The sequence below is a fragment of the Mytilus edulis genome, chromosome 9 (genome assembly GCF_963676685.1).
Source record: "Mytilus edulis chromosome 9, xbMytEdul2.2, whole genome shotgun sequence".
In the NCBI taxonomy this organism is placed as follows: Eukaryota; Metazoa; Mollusca; class Bivalvia; order Mytilida; family Mytilidae; genus Mytilus; species Mytilus edulis.
The window spans coordinates 41,793,377-41,815,628 of record NC_092352.1 but is presented as its reverse complement, the minus strand read 5'-3'; the positions used below and the strand labels follow the sequence as shown (position 1 = coordinate 41,815,628).

Genomic DNA, 22,252 nt, shown 5'->3' with positions numbered 1-22,252 from the left:
CTGTTCATTAGTAAATAAGATAATCTTGAAAATCAAAGGATTACTTCAAGATTAACAGAAGCTCAACCTGCAAGTACATAATTTTGTGAATGCTGTAGTGGTTTTAGATCCCAATGACATGTTAAGCAGCTGAATACATAATGTATTTAAAAGAATATAGAATATGCATGCCATTGTCAGTTGAAGAGGTAACCAAGCTTTTTTTTAGTGATCATGCTTTTCTCAACTTATTCTAAATTATTTATATTTTCAGTTTTATACCTTCTACTCCTGTGGGTTATAAACAATTAACTCAAATATAGGTTTGTGTCAATCTACAGTAGTAGTAATTAATAAGTATCATTGATATATTATTGGAAATAAGTAAAAAGTTAAGTGCAAAACTTTTGAATTACAATAATGACTTGACTTTTCATCATGACCACACTTTTTAACCCCAAGAAATGAAACAAATAACCATGTCATATAGAAAGCTATAATTTTCAAAATGACATGCAGACAACAATTTTTGGGGGAAGAAATGTGATTTTCACGCAGATGGTTATTATAGACTTGGTGACCTTTGAATTTCTCAGTTTTGGTTTTAGAATACATGTATCTAATATATTTTATTATACGACCGCAAACAAATCTTTTTTTTGTCCTAATATGGTATGGTGTTGTCTTCTGCGTCTTCGTCGTCGTCCGAAGACACATTGGTTTCCAGACAATAACTTTAGTTTAAGTTAAAAGATCTTTATGCATTTTTTTCAGAAGGTTCAATACCACTAAAGGAAGCCTGGGATTAATTTTGGGAATGATTGCCCCAACCGTTTAGGAATTAGGGGCCTAAAAGGGGCCCAAAACAAGCATTTTTCTAGTTTCAGGATAATAATTTGTGTACAGATATTTCTATTGCTCTGAAATTGTACCACAATGTTAAATACCACAAGTAGGGTTGTTTACAATTTTTAAAGGGGATACAATGTATATGCATATATTTTTTTCTCTTCAAATTTCAAATATTTGAAAAGTTTTAAAGATGAAATTTTCAATTTCACACTGACAGTAACGAGCAATAGATTTGCAAAGTTTTTTACCACATTTATATTTTTATGTCAGAAACCTTTACTATGTCAAAAATTTGACCACAATCCAAAATCAGACAGTATTAATCTTGAATGCTGTGTCCATACTTGCCCAACTGTTCAGGGTTTCGACCTCTGAGGTCGTATAAAGCTGCACCCTGCGGAGCATCTGGTTGTAATCAAAAATGCCTTGATACATGACAACAACTATGTTTATGAACACATAACAAATTGTATACTCTGCCATAAAATATTGTTCAGAGTAAGGAAAGAAATTAAACATTACACTGGACATTTAGCAATTGACTGTTTTTTGTAAACAAATGTTTTGAATCTCTATGTTTGACTTGACAAAAGTAATAAGGAAGAAGATACATTTACAAGTTTATTTTTTTCTAAACAATGGATTTTTTTATGTCTTTGTACTTTAACTTATTGAATTTCTTCATTTATATTCTTATATACAATGCAGATGCTGATGAATAACCAGGATGTTTTTCTCTATTTTTTCATTGTGTTTATAAACAAGGTTTAGATTTTGCCATAGATACCATATACTGTCATCTAAATTGCCATTCCAGTTTCCTGATCAAAGATAGGTATCATGGGTACAGACTATTGTTTCAATGTTTGGCAGTCAAATTTATCTGACAAAAGTAATTTTTTGTCATATACAGTCTATGTATGATATAGACATATTTAAATGACATACAAATGTACATGTATCATGTATGTGTTGATTACTACATGTTTGTTTCACAAAAAAATATTCACATGATCTGAGATTGTAAGTCTACATACATGTACATGTAGTCAACATTTTAATATTATTTAAGAGAAGTATTATGTTCATATTGATGTTATGTCATGCAGAGTATAATATTACACAAACATGACAAAGTTACACATGTATAATTATTATATATATATAAATATATGATTTGAAATATGATATCCTTACCCTACTTAAAAATACATTGATATACTACAATATATAGATATATTATATAGCAAATAAAGGGTTAAGGTTTTTTATACGACCACAAAAAATTTTGGTATCACGTCATCGTCGTCGTTCAAAGACATTTGGTTTCCGGACAATGACTTTAGTATAAGTAAATATATAGAAATCTATGAAAATTAAACACAAGGTTTATAACCACAAAATTTGGGATTGATTTTGGGGGTTATGGTTCTAACAGTTTAGGAATTAACATGATTAAGGGCCATAATGGGGCCCAAATACATATGTACATTAAATAAGCATTTTTCTACTTTTCAGTTAATATCTTGCATTGTCTTGTGGAACTGTGTATGGATCTGAAATTTGTTCTCCATTTTTTCTCAACATTTCAAAAATTAAAAAGAAAATTTCTTCAAAAAAGGCAATAAAAGGGTTGACATGGTCGGGTGATGTCAATTTTTTTATTTTATTTTTTTTTGGGGGGAGGTGTGTCAACTCTAAGCAGCATAGTCATGATAGTGTATTGCACAAAAGCACACAAAAAAAGGGTGGTCATTTTTTTTTTCTTTTTTTTTTCATTTTTTTTGTCATGTTTGTGGGCATGGTGGGGGAGGTCAATTCGCAACATCATGGTGTATTGCACAATAGCAAAAAATTGAAGATAAATTCAAATCATATAACTAATTATAAGTTCTTTGACAGTTATCATGATTATTCTGTGTCAGAAACCTGTTATGTGTCAAATATTTAATTACAATCCAAATTTAAACCTGTATCAAGCAAATGTCAAGCGCGAATATTGTGTCCATTTTTGCCCTGGGCAGCTGATCAAGGTTTGACGTCTGCAGTCGTATCCAGCTGCACTCTGCAAAGCAACTTATTTAAGGTAGTTTGTACTCCCATCAACTTGAAAGTTAGTACTCAAGATCTAGATCATTGTGAATGAACCATGTGAATTGTTTTAAATATATATACATGTATGCCAAGTTATGAGTATGAAGGTTTTGATAAAAAAAATCGTAGTTAAGTTCCCTAAATGTGAAATGTGATTGTGCGAGTGAGGCTTATTTCCAATGGACACATATATATGTTTTGAAAATAATAAATGTCACATCACCATGATCACAGTTTACATAATTATGCGTCCTTCTGATGTGTCTATAAATAGATCTTTAAATTAAAATTGGTCCTGAATCTTGCCTTGTCCTGTACAAATGTGATATTAGATATATTTTTTTTTCTCCACAATTTTGTACCAATTGCAGTATAAAATTGGTCAGCTGTATATGATTGCAAAGCACAGTCATGAACAAAGTGAACACGGAGAAGGAGTAGAAGTTGTTAAGAATGAAGAATGTGAACACACCAAACATGGGAAGGGAAGATTCACAGAGAAAAGGGTTTATCTGTCTAGGTAAGTAGCATCTGTTATTGTATGAGGCTATATTTAGGAGACGGTGACTCTTTGTGTAAATGCATCCTAAATCCAAGTGAAGCAGATATACACATGAACAAATTTGAGTAAACTACTATATCATGTATATGATGTGTGACATGCTTACATTTGAATTTGATAGAAGAGACTATAGATGGTACTATTTTTTTCTGTGTTTTTTTGCAGGTTGACTATTAGGTAATTTTTAGGGCTTTCCACTTTTTCATGGAAAGTCAGGAAAGATTTTTTGATATTTTGTGATTATTGTTAGGTCTTTCTACTTTTTTCAAAGAAAGACCTTTTGAATTTGTTTTTATTATTCATGTTATTATTATTAAGTCTTCAAATTTTGAAAGACCTTTTGATTTTGTTCTGATTGTTATTATAGTGATCATGACTTTCCAATTTTCTGAGGAACAAATTTGTTATTATTATTATTATTATTATTATTATTATTATTATTATTATTATTAGGAATAGGTCTTCCCACTTTGATTTTGTTCTAATATTTTCTTAAAGTCTTGTCACTTTCCCATTATGTATTACATTTATTAAGACGGAAATGAAATGTAGAAGTTACTCATAAACCATAAGTGATGTTTTGACAAATATTTTCACCAAATTGTCATTTGCAATATGTGTAAATAAGAAATTTTCTCTTCAAAGCAGTACAGTGAAATTTTCTAGAAGTTTTCGCCTTAGAAATGATAAGAATAATATTAATGGTAGTTTAACTCATGAAAAATTCATAGAAGGGACCTAAGGTCCATTTTTAATAGGTTTTTGCTTGATGATTGAAATTGAGACTGGCAAATTTAAGAATAATAAAAGTTTCATCATTCATGTCATTCGAAAAATATTAACAATTTATTTAAATATGAAATTTTTAACCATGATGTATAGTATATGTAATTTAATTTATAAGTACAACTTTATTTATGATAAAATTGAGAATGTAATTGGGGAATGTTTGAAAGAGACAACAACCCGACCAAAGAGCAGACAACAGCCAAAGGCAGCCAATCGGTCTAGCATTTTTTTAGGGGCCTCTGTAGCCAAGTTGTACTATTGTATCACCAGCTGGTAATCATTGAGGTTGTCAGTTCGAATCTCTCATGTGGCAGGTGAACTTGACTTCAATCTTGATTAACCATGTTAACTAGAATTGTCAATTTTCCTCATGTTCCTACTACAGATTGATGGTTCTCTCTGGGCACTCAGGCTTCCTCTACCATTAAGATCTGACTGCCATGAAATAGCAAATCAGTTCTGAAAGGGGAGTTTAACACCAATCAATCAACATGATCTATCAATCAGTATTATAACATTTTCTTGCTTTATTTACAGCCGATTACCTAGCTGGATAAGAAGTATGATCCCAAATATATTCTACATCACAGAGAAAGCATGGAATTATTACCCTTATACAGAAACAGGTTAGTTTTTACTAAAAATAAAATATATACTCGCTGACAACAGAATGTCAGAAAAGAAAGAAGTAAGAAGCTTATTTCAAATAGATTACAGTTTGTAAAAAAATATCTATATATATGAAAATTAAAGGTTATTCAAAATTCTGTATTGGATAATTTTGTATTTTTAAAATGGCTAATAGAAACTGGTTGTTGTTTTCATACCAACACAGTTCTATTGAAAATAGATTTAAATCCTAGTCAGTTTTCTGATTTATAAAAGTATATAGTACGGTAACCTATAGTTGTTAGATATTTAATCTCTATGTTGTTTAGTCTCTTGTGGGGAGTTGTCTCATTGGCAGTGGTATACCACATCTTCTTTTATTATATGATACATTTAACAAAATTTAAAATAATACTTACAATATAAAAATTGGAAAACCTAAAAAAAAAATGAACCTAGTTACACCACTAATCATATTACAAATTTTGTTTTTGATTGTATCTTTATAATGTTTGTTTTTCTTTCCTTTTCATATTTTCAATCAACAGAATACACAGTAAGTATGCATTTTGTTTATTTTATTTGGTTACATCTTCTGACATCAGACTCAGACTTATCTTGAACTGAATTTTAAAAGTGCGTATTTTTATGCGTTTACTTTTCTACATTGGCTAGAGGTATAGGGGGAGGGTTGAGATCTCATAAACATGTTACACCCCGTCACATTTTTGCGCCTGTCCCAAGTCAGGAGCCTCTGGCCTTTGTTAGTCTTGTATTATTTTAGTTTTAGTTTCTTGTGTACAATTTGGAAATTAGTATGGCGTTCATTATCACTGAATTAGTATATATTTGTTTAGGGGCCAGCTGAAGGATGCCTCCGGGTGCGGGAATTTCTCGCTATATTGATGACCTGTTGGTGACCTTATGCTGTTGTTTTCTCTATGGTCGGGTTGTTGTCTCTTTGACACATTCCCCATTTCCATTCTCAATTTTTTTAAATATAAAAAACAGCTTTTCAGTAATTATATAAAATTAAAACAAAATGATAACAAATCCTCGTGCCTCTTTTAATGCTGGTTTTCAAAGTTGCTGTCAGTACTCATAAGGCTGTTCAAGTTAAAACAAGGCTAAAAAATGAATGACGAAAACACATGTTTAAAAATAGATGTATTTTAATGACATCAATTTACAATGTATACCAATAATAAATCATTATTTCAAAGAATAACATCTGCCAAAACAGCCATAAATGACACAGAACAACCACACAACTACCTATAATGTGGATCTGATTGTTCTGTAAGTTTAAAGATGCAGAGAAAAAAAAAGAGAATTTCATGCTGAATGATAAATTAATAATGTGTACCAGTTTGTACATGAAATTCGAGTGCAAAATCTTGTCAAATGATAATCTCAAACATGTTGTATGCAAACAATAACCTTACCACCTGTTCACTTAGCTGTTCACTTACAGTTAATAAGGTCATGTAGTCATTGTACATTTTATGTATGTATTCTCTTTACAGTGTTCATTTGTACCACTATTTAAAGTATATATAGAAACAAGATACGAAAATAATAATGGATCAAGTGAAAATGTAAGTATTTGATATAACGCATCATTTGCAAAGATTTAATCAGGTCATTTGTAAAATAAGGCAAGTTGCAGCATGGTGTAAGATTGTTTTTTATAATGCATATGCCACAAAACAATACAAAAATGAAGGATAATTTCATACAGGAAACTACCAAACAAAACAATACATATGAATTTTTGGTTTCAGTTTTGAAACAATCAAGAGGAAACTTCAAGCTGACAATCATAGATTTTATCATGACGATTGTTACAAATTTACAGTATCAATAAACAAAATCTTTCTAACTTTTAAACAATACAGTACACAGTGACACTATGTACACAAGTTATAATTATACCCCCAAAACTATGCAACACAGTTATGTAGTGTATAATGTTTTTGACCCATTCAGTCCTGTTCTTGTCATCAAAATTACTCTAGATAAGAAACCCCACCATTTATCCAGCCATTTTCAAAAGGTGGGGTTCCCATCCCAGGATAAAAAGGGGAGTTCTAGCCATGTGTCCCCATTCATTTGCATTGATCGTCCAAAAAATGTAGGGTTCAATCCTCAGGACCCCACCCCTGGATCTGCCACTGGATGGGAAATCGTAATTCAATGCTTTTTAGCTCACCTGGTCCAAAAGGCCAAGTGAGCTTTTCTCATCACTTGGCACCCATCGTCCGTCGTCGTCCGTGGTCTGTTGTTGTTAACTTTTACAAAAATATTCTCCTTTGAAACTACTGGGCCAAATTTAACCAAACTTGGCCACAATCATCATTGGGGTATCTAGTTTAAAAAATGTGTCCGGTGACCCGGCCAACCATCTAAGAGGGCCGCCATGGCTAAAAATAGAACATAGGGGTAAAATGTAGATTTTGGCTTATAGCTCTGAAACCAAAGCATTTAGATCAAATCTGACATGGCTAAAATTGTTCATCAAATCAAGATCTATCTGCCCTGAAATTTTGAGATGAATCAGACAACCAGTTGTTGGGTTGCTGCCCCTGAATTGGTAATTTTAAGGAAATTATGCCGTTATTGGTTATCTTGAATACTATTATAGATAGAGATAAACTGTAATCAGCAATAATGTTCCACAAAGTAGGATCTACAAATAAGTCAACATGACCAAAATGGTCAGTTGACCCCTTAAGAAGTTATTGTCCTTTATAGTAATTTTTTACCAATTTTTTCGTAAATTTTTGTAATATTCTACAAAAATCTTCTCCTCTGAAATTACTGGGCCAAATTAAATAAAACTTAGCCAAAACCATTATTAGGGTATCTAGTTTCAAAAATATGTGAGGTGACCCGGCCAACCAACCAAGATGGCCACCGCTAAAAATTGAACATAGGGGTAAAATGTAGATTTTGGCTTATAACTCTGAAACCAAAGCATTTAGAGCAAATTTGACCGCAGTTAAATTGTTTATCAAGTCAATATCTATCTGCCCTGAAATTTTCAGATGAATTGTACAACTGGTTGTTGAGTTGCTGCCCCCCCAATTGGTAATTTTTAAAGAAATTTTGCCATTTTTGGTTATTATTTTGAATACTATTATAGATAGAGATAAACTGTAAACAGCAATAATGCTTAGCAAAGAAAGATCTACAAATATTTCAACATGACCAAAATGGTCAGTTGACCCTTTAAGGAGTTATTGCCCTTTATATGAGGACGAAGTCCCCAATAACAGTAGAAAATTCAATAAAAAAAAAAATCGAGAAAATTTTCCCGATATTTTCATTGTACTAATGAACTCGAAATCATTCAATTTTGTTTTTGTCGCGTTTTTGAATTTCTGGATCTGCGCAGAAATCTACTTCCGTTTCCGGTCTTGTTTGCATGAGACTTTGAATAAAATGTATATTTATCAGTCTAAGAAAGGAACTCAATACTAATTCATTTTTAAAAATTGTTTGTTATAAAAAAAAACGTTACTTGATGACAGTGTTTCTTCGTTTACATTGAATATGACGTCATAACTTAAATATCGTCACAACTAAAATCCCTAACAACAGAACCAAAATCGGCAACGTTACGGTATTTCCGTTTCTCTTTTTAACATTGTTGATTTTAAAAAAAAATCATAGACTTCGTCCCCATTCACAGGTAATGCCTGCCTCATATTAGTCAATTTTTTACAATTTTCATTAATTTGGTAAATTTTTGTAAATTTTTACAAAATATTTTCCTCTGTAACAGAAGGGCCAAGTTTATTATAGAGAGAGAAAACTGAAAGTAGCAAGAATGTTCAGTAAAGTAAGATCTACAAACACATCACTATCACCAAAACACAATTTTGTCATGAATTCATTTGTGTAATTTGTTTAATATGCTCATTTAACATTTGTTTACCAAGGTGAGCGACACAGGCTCTTAGAAGCTTCTAGTTTCAAGTATGCTCCTTTAAATTTAAATTTTGGCCAAAGAATGCTTTTGCAACAGATTGATTGTACAACTCCTGACTGTCCTCTGAAACCACACCTCAGAATTTTATGAAACTTTGTAGTTAATGATGACATAATATATATGTAGATGTGCATATCAATGGAGTTATGAATCTTTGAATGTAGGAATCAAGTTTCATTTTGTTTGACAAGTGACAATGTGGGGACATGGGGTATGTGCTTTCCAAGAAAGGTTCTTTAATTGACAGTCATCAGGAAATGAATTCCAACATTAAAATATAGTATATTTCTGTATTACAGTGTGTAGGTTTATCTGATGAAGATTTAGAAGTCAGAGAAGTAGAACATATAGATATAGCTTTAGAAGACATTCCAGAGAAAAATTTTAAGAAAGAAGAGGTAAGATTGATTTACTTTACTGACGTCAACAAATATTTATAGAATAACTAATATGAGGCAGGCATTACCTGTGAATGGGGACGAAGTTTGTTTAAATTAATTTTTTTGTAACTTAAATATTTGTTAACAAAAAGAAACGGAAATACCGTAACGTTTCCGATTTTGGTTCTGTTGTTAGGGATTTTACTTGTGACTTTATTTAAGTTATGACGTCATGTTCAATGTAAACAAAGAAACGCAATGCATCAGGTAACGTTTATTCATACCAAAGACAAAGAATGATTAAAAATGAAATATTGGTATTGTGTTCCTTGAGTTCCTATATTTTACTAGACTAATCAAAGTCTCACGACAACAAGACCGGAAGAAGGAAGTAGAGTTATGTGTTCTGCGCAGATCCGGAAATTAAAAAACGCGACAAAAAAAAATTGAACGATTTTGAGTTCATTAGTATAATGAAAAATTCAGGAAATTTTCCTGATTTTTTTTTTTGATTTTTTTTATTGAATATTCTACTGTAATAGGGGACTTTGTCCCCATATTAAACAATTTGGATATATATATAATAGAAAAATATTTAACAAATGACAAAAGAAAGCATAAATTCTCTAATAAGGGTAGCACATGAGTTTTTTATCAGTGTTCTTAGATCGAGGTGATTATCAGTGTTGTTCAATCATGAGTTGAATATTTTTAACTTATTACATTGACTGTGTGCTTTTGTGTGAAAATAAGATAGAAAATACATGGAACTGTAGAACTTTCTAGATACATTCTCAATTTGTTTTGATGCAATATCATCAACAATTTCATGGTAACACCCATTGCTGTGTGAAGTCAGACAATTTGCTTGAGGAGGGAAAATATTGTTATATTTCACTTATTGTATTTCAACAAAACTAATATGGTATAGAAATGTTTTAAATGTGTATCAGATCTGTACTTGAAAGACTTATTGATTGATGATATGTGTACTGGTTTCAAAAGATAAATTATTTCAAAGATTGATCAGTTTAACTTGAGTGTAACTTAATTTCAGTAAATAATGTCACTTTTAAATTTGAATGTACAATTCAGTTTGAATAAGAGCCAAACTTCAAAACCAAATCTTTGTATCTATGGAAAAATTTAGTAAAGTTTTAAGTAATCCTTGACTGAGTAATTTGCCAGTAAAACAGTTGTTGTGTTTTTTTAAGGATTTAAAAACCTTCAAGTCAACAAAAACAGACAGAGGACCATTGCAGAAAGGATGGCGGGTAAGGTTATTATGTAATAAGTGTGAAATATGTGATATACTTCTACATGAATAAGGCCATTAGTTTTCTGGTTTGAATTATTTTGCATTGTCAGTTTGGGGCCTTTTATAGCTGACTCTGCGCTATGAGCTTTGTTCATTGTTGAAGGCTGAAGGAGGACCTATAGTTGCTAATTTCTGTGTCATTAGGTCTCATATGGAGAGTTGTCTCATTGGCAATCATACCACGTCTTCTTTTTTATATTAAATAAAAATAAAGGATAATGTTGAAGAACTAAACTCAGATCAACAAAAATACATAAAAACCCATCAAAAGAATAATATTCAGCTGTATAAAAGTTAGATTGGCTATACCAGGTAAAAATAAGATTTTGACAATGTAAGTGGCATAAGCATGTAAAATACAAAAATGATTAAAGAGAAATAAAAATTTCCTTAGTATTTATTATGTTTCTATTGATAAATAAATGTATAATTGTTCCCGACCATATGAATATTTGGACCATACGCGTATGGTCATGACCATATGCGTATACTCATATGGTCCAACCGTACCCGTATGGTCGGACCATATGCGTATAATACTCGTTTGGTTATTAACAGGCCGGACCATATGAGTATTTGGACCATATAGGTATTTTTTTTAAATTACATCATAAAAGTTTCAACAATACAAAAACTTTTAACTAAAAAAAACATGATAGTAACATGACAATGTATTTATTTTTATAATTCAAATACTACGTAAAAATTAAATATTGATGCCATTGCTAGTTTTCATCGCTAACTACATTCTTTCATGTAGGCTTGGGATGACATTTACTTTCACACAGTATCTTTTTTGCATTTGCAAGTCTTGGTTGTGCACGATCATTTTCATTTACACCTTTTGATTGCGAGTGAAAAGCTAGCCTTTGTGTAGCTGCGTACAGTGATACCCAGGTCTTGGGCCATTCCGATATGTCTACAGTGTTTTTAAGAAGCTCTTACTAGATCTCAAATATTGTAGCATGACTGCAATGCACCATATTCACAAGACAACTTAAATAAACTATGTTACTTTCCAGTGACTTCTTGTGTAACAGTTCATTAAGAAATTTTTGGAATTTATTTTTTTAAGTCGACGTATTGCAATTCACTCGTAATAACAAATCGGTAATGACCATCGGTATAAAATGTGTATATTATAGTTTTGACTAGTAAGGAAAATTAACCGTGTGAAACTTCTAATTTTTATTTAGCTAATCATTTTATTAACCGGATTTTTGTGACAAAAATGTCGGTTATTGATTTGGGGATGTACGGCGGGCGGGCGGTCGGTCGGGCGGGCGGGCGGGCGGGCGTCACTCAAATGTTGTCCGTGCATTAACTCATGAACCGTTCAACCAAAGCTTTTAACATTTTAATATGTTGTTACTGACAACTAAATGAAGGTCAAGTTCAATAATGGCGATTTTGACTTTTACCGTTCAGGAGTTATGGTTCTTGAAAGATTGAAAAATGGAGTTTCCAGTCGTGTCTGTGCATTTACGCATGAACTGTTCTACCTAAGCTTCCCAAATTTTAATATGTTGTTACTGATGACAAAATGGAGGTCAAGTTCAATAATGACGATTTTGACTTTTACCGTTCAGGAGTTAAGGTTCTTGAAAGATTGAAAAATGGTGTTTCCAGTCGTGTCCATGCATTTACACATGAACTGTTTTACCAAAGCTTCCCAAATTTTAATATGTTGTTACTGATGACAAAATAGAGGTCAAGTTCAATAATGACGATTTTGACTTTTACCGTTCAGGAGTTATGGTTCTTGAAAAATTGAAAAATGGTGTTTCCAGTCGTGTCCGTGCATTTTCTCATGAATCATTCAACCAAAGCTTTTGAAATTTTTATATGTTGTTACTGATGGCAAATTAGAGGTCAAGTTCAATAATGATGATTTTGACTTTTACCGTTCAGGAGTTATGGTTCTTGAAAGATTGTGAAATGGCGTTTCCATTCACGTTGTTGCATTTACTCATGAACCATTCAATCTAAGCTTTTCAAATTTTAAGATGTTGATACGGATGACAAAATGGAGGTCAAATTTGATATTGACGATTTTCACTTTCACCATTCATCAATAATGGTTCTTGTGATATTGCCAGGACACAAATAAATATTAATAAATCCGGTTTGCTGTCGTTGTGACAGCCTCTTGTCATGAGAATATAATAATAAAATTACCTATATGATAGCGTCTTTTTAATGAACGATCATACCATATCAAGAGTTTAGAAGTATTAAAAGTAAACTGTAACAGAGTGTTGATTACCCTGACCATACGCTTACGGTCCAAATACTCATATGGTCCGGAACATAATCATATTAATTATCTTGTTTGTCTTTATACAGGATACTAGCAAACCAATAATGTGTTCCTATAAAGCTGTTAAAGTTTATTTTGAAATGTGGGGAATGCAAACAAAAGTTGAGCAATTTGGACAAAGGGTAAGAGACTTTTGTTGCACTATGAATTCATAAGTTGGTAAAAAATTTGAAAATTCATCAGAAAACTATTTAGTGGGCATTGTACATGAATTTAAGAAGAAAAGGCACATGAAAACCTATCTGGATAGAAGAAAGTTTTTAAGACAGACAATTACCTTGTCTCTGAAATTCTGTCAATAAGAGATCTGCGAGAAAAGGTGGAGATGTTTTAAGTATCGGGACCAATGCTTAATGTTTGGTTTCAATGTGAGATAAATGTTGTTCATATATTAGAATAGAAAGATATGGTGTGCATCAATTTGAAGAAAAAAAATATTTTATGTCAAACAGCCCTTTTCATACATTTTTGTCATACTGTTTTAAAAGAATCAAAACTTACTGAAACCGTGACATTATTTTTGTACATGAATATATACATGTAATAGTCTTTTATTCTCTTTACAGTCAATAAGGGATATTTTAGTACTTGGACACAAGCAGGCATTTGCATGGATTGATGAATGGATAGGTAAGATTGCTTTACCATCATTTCTTATAAAATTTGTAGAGTTTTAGATCCACCAGTTATCCTTTTAACTGATTTATTTGCCAAATTGCCATTCAGTTATTTATATTCAAGTTATAATAACAATTTTCTTTCATTGAAAATTAAAATTTTTACAAACTTTAAAGATAGAGAGAAAAGTGAGATGTGCCAAGCTATCGTCTTGGTTCATATAGTGAAAACCATTTATTTTTGTCTACATAACGATGGACCCCAAATTGAACTGTGATGTTACAATATATACATGATATAATCGTTTCCTCAGAACAGAAGAAAAATATACTATTTATCTATACCTGCATTTGTATAGTAAAAATTTTTTTTTTTATATTAGTAGAAAATGTTTTAACACTATTCTAAAATCATTTGTATACGCCTATCAACTGAACATTCAGCAACCAACAATTATTATAGGCCTCTAAGTGTACATAAGTATATATTATTTATTCGTATATTTCTAAATTTGATTCGTTTAGTTTAAACATATTTTATTTGCGTAAATGTGCAAAAGGGATGAGACACAAGTTAATCAAACTTATAAAGTCTTCTCCCATTTGATTCGTTTAGGGATAGTCACATGTTAAACTATATTTTCGAAGGTAGAAAGAAAACGGCGGATAGCAAAAAAGCATATTGCACGGTTATTTTTAGAATATCTAAAAACTGATATACTTTGTGAAGTCATGTAATGAATTTCAGGATATTGTTAATCAATCTTAAACGTTTTGAAACAAATGATATCTGTGATCGATTATTTGACAAAAAAAATCTTCAAATACATAAGATGACAAACATACAAAAAAAAAAGCAATTGAAATAACAACTATTATTCTATATTGGAATTATTTTAGTAGGTTTCTCTATAAGAAATGAATTTTGAATAAAAAAGCATATTCACCTGAGAAAGTGTTATTCACCGCGCTAAACGTCACGCGCTTTTACATGCAACGTTATGGTAAAATGTTTCGTGTAAAATTTGTTTTTGTATATGTTTGTCATTAAATACATTTTCTTTTCTCGGAATATGGAATAAAACAATTACTGTCTTTTGTTTCGGTAAATATGGGGTTTTATTGACTTTTGAAAAACTGATATTCACTTCGGCCATCGGCCTCAGTGAATATCATTTTTTCAAAAGTCAATAAAACCGCATATTTACCTCATCAAAAGACAGTAATTGTATATTATTCCATATTGATAAAATTTTAGTAGGTTTTTCTATATGAATGGGATTTTGAATAAATAAGCATATTCACCTGCAGAAAAAGGATATTCACTGCGCAAAACATCGCGTGCTTTTACGTGCATAATTTTGGTAGAAAACGTTTGATGTACAATTGGTTTTGGTAAATAATTGCTATTACATACATTTCTCTCGGAATATGGAATAAAACAATTACTGTCTTTTGTTTCGGTAAATATGTGGTTTCATTGACTTTTGAAAAACTGATATTCACTTCGGCCGTTGGCCTCAGTGAATATCAGTTTTTCAAAAGTCAATAAAACTACATATTTACCTCATCAAAAGACAGTAATTGTATAATATTTTGTTATTGTCAAGGAGACAATATGATATTTATAAAATACCAACAAAATCAAATGACGATTTTGATACAAATATGGTCGGAAATTAATAATATAACAAATAAAACCTTGGTATGAGGTCAATACAGTATATACTTCGTCCTAAGTGAAAATACTTCTTTCAGGTCAATATATCCTTGTATCGACCTCATACAAAGGCTATATTTGTATAATATGTGTTAATAGACGGGATGATGTGTCATGTAATATATTGATGTAATATGTCATATAATACATGTGTTTTTTTTCTTTCAAATTGTAGATATGTCTATGGAAGACTTGAGAAAGTATGAAACTGAGACAAATGAAAAGACAAATGCTAAAGTACTCAATCAATGACACTTAGATTTAGTATGTTATAATGCAATTACAGACCTCGGAAGTATCAAATTCCTATTTGTGTGTAATATTGTTTTATGATGTTGTATCAGCATTCTTTAACATTAAGGAATTTTTTATTTGTCTTAACTGGTTTATCTTGTACAAAAAGTACTGAATGTCCAAATTAATTCATTATTATAAGCCTTTAACATAGAAATAATACCACAAATGCAATTATTATACAAATTTTTCCCATGCATGTTTACATGTAAAAACTGAAATTTAAACACAAAATTATTCAAAACCTTAGTTCAAAATGAATGCCAAAATTTGTTCATTATAAGCCTTTAACATAGAAATAATACCACAAATGCAATTATTATACAAATTTTGACCATGCATGTTTACATGTAAACAATGAAATTTAAACACAAAATTATTCAAAACCTTAGTTCAAATCAAAACAAAACTATATGTACCGTGCAAAGCTTACAGATTATTGTCATGCTCCAACGCATTTTAAATGGCTATCTATGCATCATATGAAAAACCTCCAAAACCATTGTGATAAAAAAAAAAATTATAGGCTCTGCCAAATGGCATCATAAACTATAATTTGGTAATTTTTTTCTTCCTTGGAAATCCAGTCTTCTTTGTTGTAGATTTGAAGGTCTTCAGAAAAGAGACAATGAAAGTTATAATTATTAAATAGGAAGTGCAATTGCATTATGCAATGAAATTCTACAAAAAGATATTGAAATCCATTCTCTGATGAAAGGGGAGATAACAATAAGAATATCTAGTCCTGGTAAATTAAAATGGCTTTTTATTTGAATTTGCTGAAGTTAATCAGATACAAAAAGATGTGACACTGCTCTCCAATTTTATACCAGGCTCTTGAGAAACTTTTGTACTTGCATTTGTTTAAATAAAGAATGAGGCAAAAAGGGAGTATATTAGCGTCATTAGCTATGTATCACAAAATTGGTCACAAAGTTAGGCTTGCCAATAAGAATCTTGTTATTAAATATCGCTTATATGTATTTGCTGAGAAAATGCAAAAAAGAAAGGACATTACAAAATGGATTACAGTTGAGCACAGTTGAACATGTTTACTTTTGTAAGCACTAATTCAGTTATAAGCTTATAACTAATATTTGATATTTAATTTGTTATTGATTAACATATTGGCTTTATTGAAGATTTAAAAATGCTGCATGAGTCAGTGTTCTCCCCAGGGCCTTTTAGCATCATGGTAAGGTGATGCTATAATCTTAAATGTGATGCTATCTGAAAAGATTTTCTTATAGATTATGTTATGGATGTATGTATGTGATGCTATAATTTTTAGAAACTTGATGGTATTTCAATTTCCCTTGTTTACCAGGATGCTAAATGAAATATTTGGGTAGAACACTGTGAGTGGTGTTTTTTTTTTAAAGAAATAAACAAATGAACTTCCACTCCTCACAATGTTTTTCATATTTTTTTCTGCAATAAGTCTTTGACATGTGTCAAACTTCCCACTGCAATAAGTCTTTGACATGTGTCATACTTCCCACTGCAATAAGTCTGACATGTGTCAAACTTCCCACTGCAATAAGTCTTTGACATGTGTCATACTTCCCACTGCAATAAGTCTGACATGTGTTAAACTTCCCACTGCAATATGCAATAGTTGTTATAATAGATGTTTTAAATGAATTTAAACCTGAAAAAAAACTTCGTCTTCAGAAAATAGGAGCCCACTGAAATTTATCAGAACATATGTTCCATTTTTTAAATAGATAGTGGGTATGCATTTATAATGTTCATTGTTGTTGATGGCAAAATTGGTCAATTTAAAAGATACAGATACTTTGTTCTACTATAGATAAGATATAGATAATATATATTCAACCATGTATGAGATACAGAAAGTATATACTCTTCTTCTGTAGATATATTAAAGATGTAGATAATATGTTTTCTTTTGTTTTACTGTAGATTTATGAGATATTCAGAAAATATATGTTCTACTGTAACTAAGATACAGATGAGTCTTATGCATGTTATGTTTTCATTGTGATTGTATTGTTTATCTGTCAATGTCTTGTTCTACTGTAGATAAGATATTCAGATAATATATGTTCTACTGTAGCTAAGATACAGATGAGTCTTATGTTTCATTGTGATTGTATTGTTTATCTGTTAATGTCTTGTGATTCCAGTAAGTGCATTTGCTCATGTCTATTGTTGTTCTGTGATTAAACATTGTGTAGGACTCATGTACTAAGATCAATTAGGTTTTGTTTTGTAAATTTATGTATCATAAGAAATCTTGCTTTTTAATTTTTTTTCTATAATATAGAAATTAAAATTATCCATTTTATTCCTATTGTAAACTGGTTATGTACATGTATACAATAAAGAATAGTATTAAAGTCATATAAGTGCTGATATACATTTTGAGCTTCAGTCAGAACATTTTTCAAATTGAATTCAATTGGAAATAAATGAAGCAACTTTTTGTTAGCAATATCAAAAGTCTATAAATTAAAAAAAAAACTCTGAAAACTTGAACAACTTTCTCATTTTTTGAGAACTATTAAGTTGTGATGTGTATTTATTTTTTTGCTATTTCTTTCATTTCTTTTATCTTGGGAACTTCTGTTTACCTCCCCTTTAACCAACTGACCGCACTGTAGATTCCCTTCATATTTTTATATCAAAATTTCAAATGGATTACAAACTGTGTTTGTAGAAACTATTTACATCATTAAAACCTTTCATGTTTGTATATTAAATGTCACTCTCAGAAGTTTTCTTATTTTTTCTATTATTTATACATTCTAAATCATTTATGATAGTGTTTTATTTTTATTATACTCTAGATTCATTATTATTCATTTGGTACTAATTTTCCTGGATTTTTTTGGCACATATGTATTTAAGGTACATTATGAATTTATGTGTTGAACTAGGTAAACATTTCCTAAAAATTTGTTTGCAGAATTTTTATAAAACCATGCAATTTTATATTCATGATAATACAATTCTCTCTCAATCCATAAAAATTGTTGCCCAAGAATATAAATGAACAAAGAAACAAAATAAAAAAAACAACGAGAACTCCTACATTCCCTTAATAGTCTGCTAATAGCATTGTTCCTCTTCTAATTTTTCCTGCTCTTCTTTAGGATTTTATGCTTTTGATAGAGGTGACTTAAAACGGTATCCACTTAAAGAGAGAGTTGCCAAAAAATCTATTATTTTATAATGATTAGTCAAATGTATCTATCAAGGAAAACGAGGAGAGAAAAAATAGTTGTCTTCATAAACATATTAGCTTTTTGAATAGTTTCATGGAAATAACATAAATCTCAAACTTCTGTTCATGAAAGTTAAAAGGCTTGAACTTTACAATACCAGTAGGTATTTGTCTTATAGTAACTGTTCCCTCTGGTATAACTGTTCAGGTTTGAAATAAAACATATTGGCCAATATTAAGATTTTTTTTAGGGATAAATTTTGACATTATAAAGATCCCCTGTCAGGTAAGAATGTTAAATAAAAGGCAGATATACATGGCACAGGCACTTGTCTCTGAAAAAAAAACACTGTATACCTAAAATATAACATTAATGTATATAGGATTAATTGTGATACAAGGCAATACTTTTTAGGGCTTCTGCACTGCCACCTATGAATATTTGTCTGTATTATGGAGGTGCATACAAGACCAGATTTTAGCATTTATTGAATATCATGTTATGCATTACCCTATATACTTAAATGATATTCTTAGTAAATGACATGATTGTCTCATGTAACAGTCTGTCACCTTTTAGATCAAAACCATAATTGTTGTTAACAATGATTTATCAAGTACATATACTTTTCGTTAAGTATGACACATCAATCACATATACTCACACCCTATACTAGCTATGTTTTGGACTTTTGAAAAATCATTTCAGTGCATTGTCATCTGACATAAAAACAACAGTAAGAGCATTGCTTCAGTTATTAGCAAAGAAAATGCCAGGACAAACTATGCTCAATTTTTTTTTTAAAGTTTGGGACCAAACCCCATCCTTAATTATAACCCCTCTACCACAAATCATGCAAATCTTTGAAAAGTTTATTCATTTTGGCTCCTTTATTTATTAACGCTTGTACAACCATGCATGCTTAATATATTGTTGAAATGCATAAAATGCATTTTTTTTGTTATTTATACCTTTTCTTTAGAAATTGGATAGTTTTGAATCCAGATACATACTAGTATTGAATGTGACAATCACTACTTCATAATACTTTGTGTACATGTGTAGCTTTCTTGATTTGATAAATAATGTTGACAGAATATGCACAACTCATTTTAAAAATTTCCTCTTGGAAACTATTGTTCAAAATAAGACTGGCACCGACATCTATTTTTGGACTGTCTTACATATTTTTAAGTTTAGTCCTATAATCATATTTCCCTTTATTTCTTTCTTTGTTGATTATACTTAAGACTTTAATATTTTTAATGAGAATTGATAAAAATAACCATTTTCACTTAAAAGTTTAATTTTTTTTTAAATAACTATAAATACTAGTAGTCAACAGAATTTTCTTAATTCAGTGGTATCCCCTTAAAACTCATACAAATGTAGAAAGCTATGCCATAGCATACCTGCCAACTGTCACTATTTGCGGGGGATTTCCCCCCATGGAGGCTACCAAATTGAAATTTTGTCCACAATTGAAACAAAACAATTAATTTTACAATGACTGTATGCTTATAAAAGTATGAAGAAGCCAAAAAACAACATTAAAATGTATTTGCAGCCCACTTGAAGGTTTTTAAGGACTATGACAGCCATCTTGCACGCAAAACCCCCATGGGCATTTTGAAAAGATGGCAGGTATATGCATAGTAATTTGCATGAAATAATTGTGCCCATATAGATCTAACAATCAAATCCTTTATAGCAGCCATCATATATCAAAAGATATGTTTCATTGTTTAGAAAATGTAAATATATGACATATTAATTTTAAGTAATCTGTCTTAAACAACAACACAAATATTAATTCCTCAAGGATTAAGAAATAGTTCACAAAATTTCTAAATGAATGTGGGTTGTACTTTAATGTGAAGAGCAAACAAATGACACTAAAAAAACAAATGACATTTAGAGGTCAAAGTCAGCAACATACATATTAGACCTGTATGTATTATATTCAGATTAAAGTTTTATAAGTTATACAAGTTTTCCAGTCATATTATAAACAAATGATATAAATTTAAAAGCATAGAATTAAGTTGATTTTTGTTGTATATAATATTTTTTTCTAATTTACAGAATTATTAATTCTCAGAGATTTATATTTTTGTAGAACATTTGTAAATGTCATGTCTTTTTATCAATAGATGTGTATTTATAGCTCTAATTCAAGTGTTTTTCTTTTCTAAGCCTTGAACTCATTTTGTTTACATATTCCTATATTCTAAATGCTTCAGGGAATTCTGTGATTTGTGGACTACATATAAAAATAAGTATATGTGGTATGATTGCCAATGAGACAACTCTCAACATGAGACCAAATGAGATAGAAATTAACAACTATAGGCTGCCTTACAGACTTAAACAATGACAAAAACACACCACATGTAGTCAGCTATAACAGGCACCAACATCATATATGATATATGCAAAACGATTCAAATGAGAAAACTAACTACTTGATCTATGTACATATGATATACAGCACAAACCACATACACTACAAAAAGAGGCTCCTGACTTGTGACTGGCACATACAGAGTATTGGGGGTTATACCAGTTTGTTGAAGCCAAACTCTTCTTTACCTGAAATAGTAGTGTTTGTAACCTGAGGAAGTGGTGTAGCAGTACATCATAAGAAAAACCATTTGGTTTATTTCATATTTAGGCTTGAATAAATCTGGAAGTTTATGGTAGTTTCTTGGGGTTTTTATTTTGTAATTTTGATGGAGGAATATTGGTGCAATGCAAATACGATGAAACTATCGATAAAAAGATGTTTATTTTTTTAAAAGTTCACATTTGGATTGTATAATCAGATATTGTTAATCCAAATACACCATATGTCCTAACAATACTGATTATGGTGATGCTGATGGGTTAACATGAATAAATATTCTAATTTGAAACTACAGTTAATGACAAAATATGTTGTTCTAGACCAACAGAAGGCTCATATCTGGTATTTTTAATGTAGAGAACCCCAGAGGCTCTGCACATAAAGCTTTTCTTATCAAGAGGTATACCTGGGTTAAATTTCATAGATATATATACAATTCTTTCTGCTAAATTGGGACCAAAACGTGTATGTGTAACCCATCTTTCAATCAAGAAAGGCAATGAAAACTCAAATTTGGCTGAAAAGTTGTTACTTTTAAGGATACAATGTCTATTTGTCATTACCCACATTCCAGTTCTCAATACCTCAAAGTATCACACAATTTCACTTGGTCATGAGAAACAAAACCAGTGCCACTATAGTTCCGAGGTATATTTTGTTGGAACAAGCTTTTTGTGCTTCAGGACGTTCTTATAAAGTATAACTGTAGTAGAGCAGAAGAAGAAGTCTGTCATGAAATCAAATAAATCCTTTCAGAGGAGAAATAACTGCTTACCAATTAAAGACACCTACCACAAATTCAATCATTGACAGTAGGTTTCATATTGTGAATAATTTTGTTTAGAGGCCAGCTATATATACCCATTGGTGGCCTTCTGTTGTTGTCTGCTCTCTTGTCGGATTGTTG

General features: G+C 30.7%; 1 protein-coding gene across 1 annotated transcript; it reads left to right on the top strand.

Moving 5' to 3' along the window:
• Nucleotides 1–16: 16 nt before the first annotated feature.
• Nucleotides 17–20,031, top strand: LOC139488354 (cytoplasmic phosphatidylinositol transfer protein 1-like). The gene is made up of 10 exons (XM_071273888.1): nt 17–188; nt 3,297–3,445; nt 4,814–4,902; nt 5,434–5,441; nt 6,412–6,483; nt 9,179–9,277; nt 10,474–10,533; nt 12,924–13,019; nt 13,464–13,527; nt 15,410–20,031. Exons 1-10 carry the CDS (start codon nt 141–143, stop codon nt 15,484–15,486), a joined length of 762 nt encoding a protein of 253 aa, XP_071129989.1. The 5' UTR covers nt 17–140; the 3' UTR covers nt 15,487–20,031.
• Nucleotides 20,032–22,252: the final 2,221 nt, after the last annotated feature.